The 12,821-nt window shown below is 38.0% G+C and overlaps 1 protein-coding gene across 1 annotated transcript in view; it reads right to left on the bottom strand.

Annotated features, from left to right (window-relative positions):
* Positions 1 to 12,821, bottom strand: part of LOC139635976 (C-type lectin domain family 4 member F-like) — a 31,143-nt gene that overhangs the window by 2,567 nt on the left and 15,755 nt on the right. Inside the window, exons 8-14 of the mRNA XM_071503590.1 lie at positions 11,162 to 11,230; positions 10,966 to 11,022; positions 9,000 to 9,068; positions 8,671 to 8,745; positions 8,439 to 8,501; positions 7,459 to 7,583; positions 7,208 to 7,308 (exon numbers count right to left, since the gene is read on the bottom strand). Of these exons, the coding sequence (XP_071359691.1) occupies positions 7,208 to 7,308; positions 7,459 to 7,583; positions 8,439 to 8,501; positions 8,671 to 8,745; positions 9,000 to 9,068; positions 10,966 to 11,022; positions 11,162 to 11,230 (559 nt within the window). The remainder of the gene's footprint in view (positions 1 to 7,207; positions 7,309 to 7,458; positions 7,584 to 8,438; positions 8,502 to 8,670; positions 8,746 to 8,999; positions 9,069 to 10,965; positions 11,023 to 11,161; positions 11,231 to 12,821) is intronic.

Here is a 12,821-nt window from a genome sequence, read left to right as displayed (position 1 = left end):
TCATCCTCTACCACAGTCAAGGTGGATTCATCAATGTGTTTAAATACATAAACACACACACACACACACACACACACACACACACACACAGTACCTGTTCTTCTTTGCTGTCGATAATAATCAGGTCTGCACCTTTTTGAAGACAGTCGTCTCTACTTCCTTGCCAGGTTTTCTTGGTAGCAGAAATGTAATAGACACTGTTGCTGAAATACACCCAACCTTTTTGAGCATAGAGAAAAACAGAAACATCTCATTAATAACAAGAATTAACAAATGATTTCTTGTTGGGGTGAAAGGGTAATTTGTTATTTGGGAAAAAAGGGGAAACAACAACAGCTACTGCTGCTGTATGAATGAACTGTAACTATGTCCTGTGCTGTTAATGTAACAGACTTTGTTGTTTTAGTGAACAGTCTGAACCTTGAAGTAAACGTGTCTTTACTGTATCAACAAGAACCTGTGACACCACAGTGACATCAGTATATTTCCTCCAAACATCAAACTGAGCTGATGCCCAATCTGCCAGAGTAACTTCAAACACCTGTGTTTCAGAAGCACAAGCAGACTGCACTGAGCTAACACGTCAATTAACAATGACAATTAAGAAAAACACAAGTTGCACACTCCCTAGCATCTCCACAGTAAACACAAGTAAAACCAGAGCTGCTTCTGCTGATGAGGTGAAAAACCATCAGCGGTGCAAGAAGTAGATTCTTCATTTAAGGAAAAGTAAATATACTTTTAACATAAAAGTGTTCATTACTCAAAATCTTATACTATTATATATGAATGATGAAGCTAACTCTCCTTAGTACTTTATGTGTGGCTGGGTCATTTTGTTTTATTTTATTTTGTAAGATGATCTTATGTTTTGTTTGTAAAATTTCAGTCCTTTAAAGAACTAATCAGAGTAACTTTCAGGTAAAAGCAGTAAAAAGTAAAGTATTTCTCACTGCAATGTAACAAACGAGGTATAAAGTAACATACAATGGAAATACTCAGGTTGAAACTGTGTGTAAGTGTAGTACTTGAGTAAATGTGCCTCATTAAGTTTCACATCTTTGGCTGAACACAGGGTCATGGACTGCCAACAGCCTGATCATCATCATTGATTATTGGTTCAACTCATTTCAATCTCATACTCACCTGGGGTTTCCACTATCTCCTTCAACTCGTCTTTCCGTTCAGTCAGGGAACTATACTGTGAAGCTTTCATTTTAAGTGGAGAGATTACAATTATTTTCCATTTCAATCAGTCATGTTCACAACCAAACAGTCAGTTCACTTTGAAACTTAATTTCCATATTACTTTTATTTATTTGTTTTATCATTAGCAATTTGTTTAGTTCTGCGAAGACAAGCTATTTGTGTTTTTTCATTATTACATACTTACCAAGGGTATCCATCTCCCTCTTCCCCTCAGCAGTCGTTATTTCATAGTCTGAAACAGAATTTCCACAGTCTTTTGCATCAATCTGTCAGGTGCATTGTTGGTTTCTTCTTGTTGATCTAAAACTCTATCTTTAGCTTTCTCAAGTCTACTGGAAATTAAATTTATACAATAAAACAAATATGTTTTGTAGGAAACATAATTGCCACTGAAGTATAACCCATAGTCATGTTCATGAAACCAGTTTGAGAGGACCTTCGCTTTGTGACATGATGCATTTTCATACTGGATGTAGCCTTCAGAAAATGGTAAATTGTGGCCACTAATCATTTAAACCATGATTGATTGGTATCAAGGGGCCCAGCTTGTGCCAAGAAAACATTCCCCACTACGTGACACCACCACCAGCAGCCTGGACTGTTGACAGGTTGGGTTCATGGTTGTTCATGTTGTCGATGCCAAATTGTGACCCTGCCATCAGCTGCTTCAGCAGAAATCCAGATTTCAACACCATTTGGAATGAACTGTAGAGACTGGTGAGTGTGAAAATCCCATTTAGTTTCATTTAGTTTGCTCACAGATGGTTTACTAGCTTAGTTAACTGGCAGCTTCGTTACTGTAAAACTAGTTCACAGTGTTTTTTCATACTGATGTGTTATTTAGGATGATGTAGATATGTTGTTGTGTCACACTTGTTCTATTTAGATTTATCTTAAACTCAAGACCATTTATATCATATGTTTATTTCAGACGACACAACTTCACATCCCTGTGCTGTTGATATCACCAAGTTGTGGGAATAAAGTAACTCTCCAACAACAAAGGGTTCTCTGACCAGAGTCATTTCCATCATGTAACAGGTCATACTCATTTACCAAGGTTACACTTCCTCACAATGCCTCTTGGAGGCAGCAGTGTGTGTGATCACTGAACCTGTGGTGGTAATCCACTGCACTTTCCTGAGTTTAAGAGGTGAGATGTCAAATTAGAAACAAAGATTCAGGTTAAGAGTACTCACAGAGAATGATGGCAGTGATGAGAAGAATGAAAAAGATATGCAGTCCAAAGGTCACAGTAGGCCGTGTGTACCATTTTACTCCTGTGTGTCGGACACACACACACACACACACACACACACACACACACACACACACACACACACACACACACACACACACCAATTCCCTGGAGACTTACTCCTAACCTTCACATTTCTCTAAGTATCACACATTCATCAGTATGTGAAATTATATCACAACTTACACATACACTTGCAAATACATTGGCAGATTGCAAAAACCAAAAATTTTGACTAAAATTACATTTAAAAAATATAATCACATCTGCATTTGATACTGAGATAACCATTTTTCCTTTGTAGGATTTATTTCTAGAATTCTAATAAAAAATGTTATACACAAGATAAGATTATTGTGGACATTTTTGTCCATGTTGCTGTTTTGTAAGACAACCTCAAAATGATTAGGATTTCTGCCTCACCAGGTGCTGCAGCAGGAACTTTTCTGGCTCTCGCAGAGCGACTCCTTGATGCATTGCCCCTGTCTGACAGCGTACGTCCCTCTTCAAGCGTAGCCATCTCCATATGTCAGCCTCTGGTGAGTGATGAAGCTAAGGTGCATAAATGGTGCTGGTCTTCTTGTTCTTCCTTATTTTTACAGGAAGTTGTCTTTAAATCACCACCTCTGAAATAACTGCAGAGTTTCACCTGCACAGTGTCCACAGGCACACACTCCTCCTTCAGTGACACAGTATTCTTATATCAAATACTTACTCTTTCTCCCTGTGCCACCCCCAGCCAACAGGTTGGCACATGCCACCCTTATAATCTGATCAGCCTCCACAAGTGCCCCCCCCCCCCCCCCCCCCCCCCCCCCCCCTTATCAGGGTAAATAAGGTGCCCACCCAAAGTTTGCAAGACATTGATACCGTTGGGCATGAGGTAACTTAAAATGAATTTATTTCTGCGCTTTTAAAAAACCCTGGCAAAGATATCACTCAAATAGAGCATGGTCCTGCCTGTTACTGGCTTTGCTAACATGTCCGTTTGAGAGGATGTAAATGCATAATTTATTATACATCCAAATGTAATATCTGTGTCAAGAATAGGCATATAAGTTTCAGCTTTAGGAAATATATAATTTTGTGACTTGACTATGTAACTGAACAATAAGCACAGTTATTTCTTCAGGGACAGAGAGTAGACACACAAGGAAAGAACAAGCAGCAAGCAAGGCACGTCATGCATGGAAGGACCTGTGTATCAGTAGATGGTGGAAATGTTGTGAGCTGGAGAAAAAGACAATCACCAGGAGTTCAGGTGTCTCAGAAGTATTTTTGTAAGTGTGGCAACGCGAGTGCTAGGGGGAGGAGGACACACACCTCTAGGTTTTATACATTACAACAAATACTGTAATCCGACAACGCCACCCTGGGAATTTCACCCAAGGAATTGCAAACCCTCAATTGATACCAGATATTTCAAAAAAGGCATACAGGTTCGTTATACTCAGGAGGCCAGAGACATGGTTCCATCCATCAATAATATTTATCAACAATTTAGTAACATAAGGATGATCATTAAAAACACAATTCACTCAGTAGCAGGGTAACTGAAAGTAACTGGAGCTTAGGGGGCTTACTAGTGGCAGGGTAGGTCCACGGAAGAAGGATCCCAGGAGAAGTCACCCGAAAGCACACATGCATACACACCCACACAAGTGGACTCAATACTGGGAGACTCAAGACACTGCACACAAAAAGAGGGCTCCACCACCAAAGGAGTACACCAGCCCCACCACCACCACCACAGGTGCCCAGCTCCTAAAACGAACAACATAACTAGGGGATTACAACTTCCAACATAAGATATAAACCATGCAGTGGCCAAATGCTGAAACATTGACACTGGTTATCAGCAGCTCTCAAAATGGCCTCCTGCCAGTGGTGTAACCAGAGAGAAAAAATAAAATAAAAAAAAAAAAAAGGAAAGGACAGTAAACTAAAGAAAATAGACTAAAGAAAACAAGAAACTAATTACTGCTAAACAGTCAACTCAACAACAGCCGGAGGCAAAGCAGCAGCGTCCTTACTGTGTGCGCCACCGCAGCAGCCGTCGCTCCAACAAGGCTGCGCACGCCAACAGCAGCCAGTTCCTACAACGCATACAAATCAAATTAAACCAAAATGATAAATAAAATAGAAAACTGATGTCAGAGCAGGCTACATACCAATCGGACAGCGTGAGCTCTCACCCGCAGGAGGACAAGGGAATCTGCAGGCACTGGTCTGATACAGCAGTCAATACCGAAAGCAAAACTGTTTGTAAAATGCCACTTTCAGGAAGTTTGCGCACGATGAAACTGGGGAGGAGCCTTCCAGCGGTGATCAGCAGGAAGGTCACTGCTCAGAACACGGGAAGCAACAGCCAGGAGATCGATAAAGTCATAAGCAAGAGCAACCGAGAGTGACCCGCTTTTATAGTGCGTCTCCTTATGGTGATTGGCCAGTGATTCCCGAGTGGTCCAACAGAAAGATCCTCTGAAGCCAAAAGCTGCTACAACAAATCTCTATTCTGCTACATAAGCTTGGAGAAAATAATGAGTACAGAGTCATAAGTACAGAGTCAGCATGTTAATCACAGTAGTGCCACACCAATGTCCTGAAGATGTCTTGTCTGACGGTGAGTCTATATTCCCAGGTCTCACCGCACCTTACTCCATGTGAGGTTAAACTTTATCCTAAACATTCATGTCTTGGAGCGTGAGTGAGGGTTAGGAAAACGAGAGGAACACTGGAGTGAGAAAAATCTCCTTCACAGTGGGCGGTGACCGCTCAGATCACCAAGATATAGGTATCAGCCGTGTGGGGCTTCCCGTCATCTTTGCTTTCAGGATTTAGAATAACTGATAAAGAGGAAGATGCACTTGCTGTTCAGTGAAGATGTGTTCTACCTGCTCTGTTGTATGTTACCTGATATCCTGCTACGCATCTTTAATGGTTTCAGTTTGTAATCATGTCTGAGGTGGAGCTGTAATATTCAGGCAGCGCTTTTCTTTGTGCATGAACCTTGCTGCAGATGATGTTTAGCTGCACTCAGCAGATACACACACACATATCTAAATGTGTAGTGAATTTCTTGCATGAAGGATCGCCTATTATGAGGTTTGTATTATTCCTATTTTAAGGTGAAAGGAGGAAGGTTATGTTTTTTTCTTTGTGTTAGTATTTAAAACAAGATATGTTGGGAAACAGGGAGAGAATCTGTTTTTTTAACTGATTGGTGGAGTTAGGGCCAAATATTTATCTGTCTCACTGTACAATATATAATATTATTATTTTGTTGTCTATATGACTGTGAGGCAAACTTTTATTGCATGGGAAAAAATAAAAACCTAAGAAACACTATTTCAGGTGTGTTGGTTTTTGTATACAGTATCACCGTTCTGCATTTAGGCACATTTCAGAAATACAGTTTGAGGATGTAAATTATGTTCAATGTAGAAACAGGCAGTTGGCCAATAGAAGAGGTGTGGTACAGTATAGGTAGACTTAGAGATAAAGGCAGGAAGGTGCTGGAGCCAAACTGGAGGTTCGACGTGCATCTGTCTGCAAGAGTCTGCAGGAAGAAGCAGAGTTTGTTGTTTTAATCTTGCTTTTTTTTCTTGGTTAATAAAGTTTGAAGTGATCTTGAATCAGGTAAGGTTAAATGAATTCGTAGATAAATGTTTTAGTTTCATGGTGATTGGCTTTATGGTAATTAAGTAGTAATGAGACAGAGGTAGACATCACTTTTTTTAGCAGTGGTCCTCACAGGAGTGACAGAAACAGGATCCATTGTAACAACACTGCAAAGCAAAACATCAGTCATGGGGAGGGCTGACTTGAAATGTCTGGTGCTTAATGTCCACGTTTCTCTTGGAAACTATCTTAAGGAGGGTGATTGACCACCTCTTTATACTGCATTCTAAAAATTTAAACAATCATAGATTTAAATTCTGTCATTGTATGAAGTCAACTCACAGGGAAACAGCAGAAGACGTTTATTTAGCAATGAATCCAAGCATGCATAATACGTAACACTCTTCATTATCCTTTTCATTATTTTTCCCAACCAAAGCAGTGACCCTAGCTGGACATTTGTTCTTATGTATGTGGCCACTTTTCCTGCAGCACAGTAACAGCATCCACACAAAGCCGACAAATCTTAAAACATTTTACTACATGAGCATATTCAGGTTTTTTTTTTTTTTTTGTGGAGATGTAAGTCCACATTGAAATGCCAAAACAACAGAAAAACCAGCCAACATCTGGTGAGGAGAGAGACAGGGCAGAGCAGAGCAGAGCAGAGCAGGCACTCGTTATTATTGATGAAAAGCTCACTTCTCCCCATCCACACTAGAATGCAGCATTTTCCACATGAAAAATGTGGGCTCAGTGTGGATGTGAGGCCAAAACAGACACAAAGTGTGGATGTGGTTTCAGTAACACTTGTGAAAACTGGGACTGTCCTGGCTCTGGTGAGTCTGGATTGTTGAGTTACAGAAGCAGTTTCATTTCACAGACCCAGAAGTTTGAATCGTCACATGATTCATCATTCCAGTTTTCTTCCCCGTTATAGAACAACAATTCTCCACAGTCTTCTTTTCCCAAATGATCATTAGGTTCACCACTCAGCCAGTAGCTGAAATCCCAAAACAAAAAAAAGCATTTTTAGGAAAGAATACAACCCAGGAAACATTTCAACTGCCAAGTTGAGATGTATCTTTTTCTTGCATAGAGACTGAAAAATGTGTGAACCTTGTTGTCAGTGGAGTCCCATCAACCCATTTCCATGTCCCCTCTGTCTCTCTGTCACTGAGTCCAATCCACACATGACCCTTCAAATGTCTCGTGAAATCCTTTTGATGCAGAGAAAAAAAATCATCAATATAACTGTGAATTTAAACAAATTTGAATCCATCCTCTACCACAGTCAAGGTGGATTCATCAATGTGTTTAAATACATAAACACACACACACACACACACACACACACACACATACTGTACCTGTTCTTCTTTGCTGTTGATGATCATCAGGTCTGCACCTTTTTGAAGACAGTCGTCTCTACTTCCTTGCCAGGTTTTCTTGGTAGAAGAAATGTAATAGACACTGTTGCTGAAATACACCCAACCTTTTTGAGCATAGAGAAAAACAGAAACATCTCATTAATAACAAGAATTAACAAATGATTTCTTGTTGGGGTAAAAGGGTAATTTGTTATTTGGAAAAAAAGGGGAACAGCAACAGCTGCTGCTGCTGTATGAATGAACTGTTACTATGTCCTGTGCTGTTAATATAGTGAACAATGACAATTAAGAAAAACACAAGTTGCACACTCCCTAGCATCTCCACAGTAAACACAAGTAAAACCAGAGCTGCTTCTGCTGATGAGGTGAAAAACCATCAGCGGTGCAAGAAGTAGATTCTTCATTTAAGGAAAAGTAAATATACTTTTAACATAAAAGTGTTCATTACTCAAAATCTTATACTATTATATATGAATGATTAAGCTAACTCTCCTTAGTACTTTATGTATTGCTGGGTCATTTTGTTTTATTTTATTTTGTAAGATGATCTTATGTTTTGTTTGTAAAATTTCAGTCCTTTAAAGAACTAATCAGAGTAACTGTCAGACGAAAACAGTAAAAAGTAAAGCAAAAGTAAAAAGGTATAAAGTAACATACAATGGAAATACTCAGGTAATACATATGTACCTTCAAACTGTATATAAGTACAATACAACAGCCAACAGCCTGACATGCAGTTCAAATACTAATAATTTCTCATGCAGAGTAGAGATGAGAACTGTCAGATTATACAGTAAAATCCTGTGAACTCATTAAAATGACTGAATATTCAATATGCATCATTTACAATCGTGGCTCATCAGACAAGTCTTTGTGACTGTACATATTTTTCCAGTGTTCCACTCATATGTCTTTGGATCATTGATTATTGTTATAACTAATTTGAACCTCACACTCACCTGTGGTATTCATTGCCTTCTTCAACTTGTCTCTCTCTTCAGTCAGAGAATTATACTGTGAAACTGTCATTTTAAGTGGAGAGGTTACTATTATTTTCCATTTCAATCAGTCATGTTCACAACCAAAATATCAGTTCACTTTCCATGTTTTTTCCATCATCACATCACATTAGCTTTCTTACTCTCTGTTACTTTATGTTATTGATGTAGAGAGTTTCATCATCTTACTTACCAGAGGTATTCAGCTTCCTCTCCAGCTCATCTCTCTCTTCAGTCAGTTTTTTACATCTGGCTTCAGCTTCTGAAACTGTCATTTTAAGCGCAGAGATTACCATTATTTTCCAACTCAGTCAGTCATGTTCACAACCAAACAGTCAGTTCGCTTTATCATCACATCACATTGGTTTTCTTACTCTGTGTTACTTTATGTTATTGATGTAGAGACAAACCTTAAACTAGAATATGTAACTGGGAACTTTATAAGAAACATAACACTTAGGACTTGCATCCTCTGAAATCCAAGCTCTTATTACTGATTCTGAGTTTCATCATCTTACTTACCAGAGGTCTTCAACTTCCTCTCCAGCTTGTCTCTCTCTTCAGTCAGTTTTTTACATCTGGCTTCAGTATCTGAAACAGAATTTCCACAGTCTTTTGCATTAATCTGTCAGGTGTATTGCTGGTTTCTTCTAGTTGATCTAAAACTCTAGCTGTCTATATGCAACTCTTAAGTCTTCTAGATATTACATTTATACAGTCAAACAAATTTGTTTTGTAGGAAACATAATTGCATATATTATAAACCACACCTCATTTTCTATTAACATAATGAGGAAATGTTCATTTACATAAATGAGTGTAATATAAATGTTCAAACTCAAAGCCACTTTTACTGTACCACTTATTTAAACTTTACAGCAGTGGATTTTTGTAGGAGTCATTTTGTTGGCAACCATTAGTAAAAGCTGTGACACAAATGTGCCCAGTATTGTACTTGCACCCCTTCAGATCCAAGCTGTGACTATTTGGAATAGTTGTTTCCTCATATTTACCAAAGTTAAAGAGGTTAATTCAAAGAATACAGGTTTTCTATAGGCTAATCCAATAATCTATCAATCATAAATAGTATAATTAATATTTTTAAACAAACACCGTTCTCTCATAAAGTTACAAACCAAGACCAGATGCCACGTGGTAATCTGTGACTAAACGTACTCTGGGCTGTAACATGGTTTACTGGCTGATAATTGAGACACTGGTTTCATTTTACTTTAAAGGAATAGTTTGACATTTTGGGAAATACATTCATTCACTTTCTCATTGATAGTTAGATGGGAAAATTAATTACACACACATATAAAGGAAGTGATTAGTTTAGCGTAGGATAAAGACTGTAAGCAGTAAAACAAGTGGCAACCCGCTGTGACATCATCCATTGGTTTGTGAACTGCTGTTCTGAAGCTCTGCTCTATCCTGATTGTCAGGCAGGTCGCCATGTGTGCTCCAGTCTGTCAATTACACGGTAGCCCCGCCCTCATGCATACCCAGCTTTATCATCTATTTTCCTCTAAATGGGATCATAATTTAAAAAAATGAACAACATGTTGTATAGAAGAAGACTTGAAACTAGTGATTGAGACCATAAACTCATTAGGAAACATTTACTGAGGTCATAAATCAAGTGAGAAGTTGGGCCATTTCCCCATAGACTTCAATACAATAGGACTTCACCCACTAATGGTCATTAGATAGAACACAGGTTTAAAGAGCTTCTGCATTGGCCTCACTTCTCTATGTCCATTTTAATATACAGTCTATGGTAAAAACATGTTGAATAACATAAAATAAAAAATAGATTTCCCCCTGTTGGTCTGTATAAGGAACACTAAGTGATAGAATTACAAAGTAATCTACAGGTGCTGTGGTTGCAAATAAGACTAGTATTTGTTTAAAACCTAGTTTCATTCCTTCAGATCTGAGCTCTGTTTATTGGAGTAGTTTCATCCTCAAACTTAGCAGAGTTGATCCTCTTCAACTTGTCTCTCTCTTCCGTCAAGTTTTTAAAACTGGCCTCTATAGCTGGTTGATGAGTTACCAACACTGGCAACACAATGAGATTATACTGACAGTCAAAGAGAGAAGAGTTACTTTAAAAAGTAATTTAAACATACTTCCATTAATCTATTAATGATATTTTTTAATATTTGTCAGTATAAACCATTAAGCTGTACGGCTATAAACTGAGCCCAGTAAAAATAATCAAATAAAGTGTAATATAATGAACATCAAATTTGTTGCAAATTAAGCAGGTTCAGTATTTCTTTTCGTTTTGACTATTTCTGTTAAATGTGTTGACTCTGTTTGGACTTTTGGTTGATTTCCTGTTTTATTTTGAAATGACTTCCCTTGTGTGTCTTGTGGTTATTTTACAGTTATTTTATTGTATGAGTCATTTTGTTAGTGACTGCAGCTATCGTGATGTGTAACATGTGGGATCCAAACCATAAGTATTATTCATCTTCATTACCAGAGTTGATCCTCTTCAACTTGTCTCTCTCTTCAGTCAGGGACTTACTCTGTGAAACTGTTGTTTTAGGTGGAGAGGTCACAATTATTACTTTGAAACTTCATTTCTATATTACTTTTATTTATTTATTTTATTAGTAGTTTGTTTAGTCCAGTGAAGACAAACTGCTTGTGTTTTTTCATTATCATAAACTTACCAGAGGTGTTCAGCTTCCTCTCCAGCTCGTCTCTCTCTTCAGTCAGTTTTTTACATCTGGCTTCAGTATCTGAAACAGAATTTCCACAGTCTTTTGCATTAATCTGTCAGATGTATTGCTTGTTTCTTCTAGTTGATCTAAAACTCTAGCTGTCTATATGTAACTCTCAAGTTCTCTAGATATTACATTTACACAGTAAAAAAATTTGTTTTGTAGGAAACATAATTGTACATATTATAAACCACACCTCATTTTCTATTAGCATAATGAGGAAATGTTCATTTACATAAATGAGTGTAATATAAATGTTCAAACTCAAGGCCACTTTTACTGTACCACTTATTTAAACTTTACAGCAGTGGATTTTTGTAGGAGTCATTTTGTTGGCAACCATTAGTAAAAGCTGTGACACAAATGTGCCCAGTATTGTACTTGCACCCCTTCAGATCCAAGCTGTGACTATTTGGAATAGTTGTTTCCTCATATTTACCAAAGTTAAAGAGGTTAATTCAAAGAATACACATTTTCTATAGGCTAATCCAATAATCTATCAATCATAAATAGTATAATTAATATTTTTAAACAAACACCATTCTCTCATAAAGTTACAAACCAAGACCAGATGCCACATCGTAATCTGTGACTGAACGTACTCTGGGCTGTAACATGGTTTACTGGCTGATAATTGAGACATTGGTTTCATTTTACTTTAAAGGAATAGTTTGACATTTGACATCAGCAGAGTTGTTCCTTTTCACTGAGAAAATACTCATTTATTTTTTTCATTATCACAAACTTACCAGAGGTGTTCCACTTCCTCTCCAGCCCTTCTCTCTCTTCAGTAAGGTTTTCACATCCGGCTTCAGTATCTGAAACAGAATTTCCACAGTCTTTTGCATTAATCTGTCAGGTGTGTTGCTGGTTTCCTCTAGTTGATCTAAAACTCTATTAGTTTTCTATATGAAACTCTCAAGTCTTCTAGAAATTACATTTATGCAATAAAACAAATATGCTTTGTAGGAAACATAATTCCATATATTGTAAACCATACCATGTTTTTTTATTAACAATAACTGTTTTGTAGGAAACATAATTGCCACTGAAATATAACTCATGGTCATGCTCATGAAATCAGTTTCAGAAGACTTTCACTTCGTGTCATTATGTCTATTGTGAATTTTCATTCAGGAAGTAACCTTTTGAAAATGGTAAGTTGTGGCCAACAATCATTTAAACCATCATTGATTTGTATCAAGGGGCCCAGTGTGTGCCAAGAAAACATGCCCCACAACATGACACCACCACCAGCAGCCTGGACTGTTGACAGGTTGGGTCCATGGTTGTTCATGTAATCGATGCCAAATTGTGACCCTGCCATCAGAAATCCAGATCCATCAGACCAGACTACGTTTTTTAGTTTAGTGACCCTGTGTCCACTGCAGCCTCAGGTTCCTGTCCTTGGCTGACAGAAGAGGAACCTAACGTGGTCTTCTGCTGGTGTAGCTCATCCACCTCACCACAGTTGTAAAGAGTGGTTATCTAAGTTACTTTAGCCTTTCTGTCAGCTCCAACCAGTCTGGTCATTCTCCTTTGTGAAAGAACTCTAGAGACTGATGTGTGTGAAAATCCCATTTAGTTTCATTTAGTTTGGTCACAGATG

This window comes from Trachinotus anak, unplaced genomic scaffold (genome assembly GCF_046630095.1).
Source record: "Trachinotus anak isolate AG129_WGS33_773 ecotype Australia unplaced genomic scaffold, CSIRO_AGI_Tana_v1 ptg000019l, whole genome shotgun sequence".
In the NCBI taxonomy this organism is placed as follows: Eukaryota; Metazoa; Chordata; class Actinopteri; order Carangiformes; family Carangidae; genus Trachinotus; species Trachinotus anak.
This window is presented reverse-complemented; position numbering and strand designations above follow the sequence as displayed.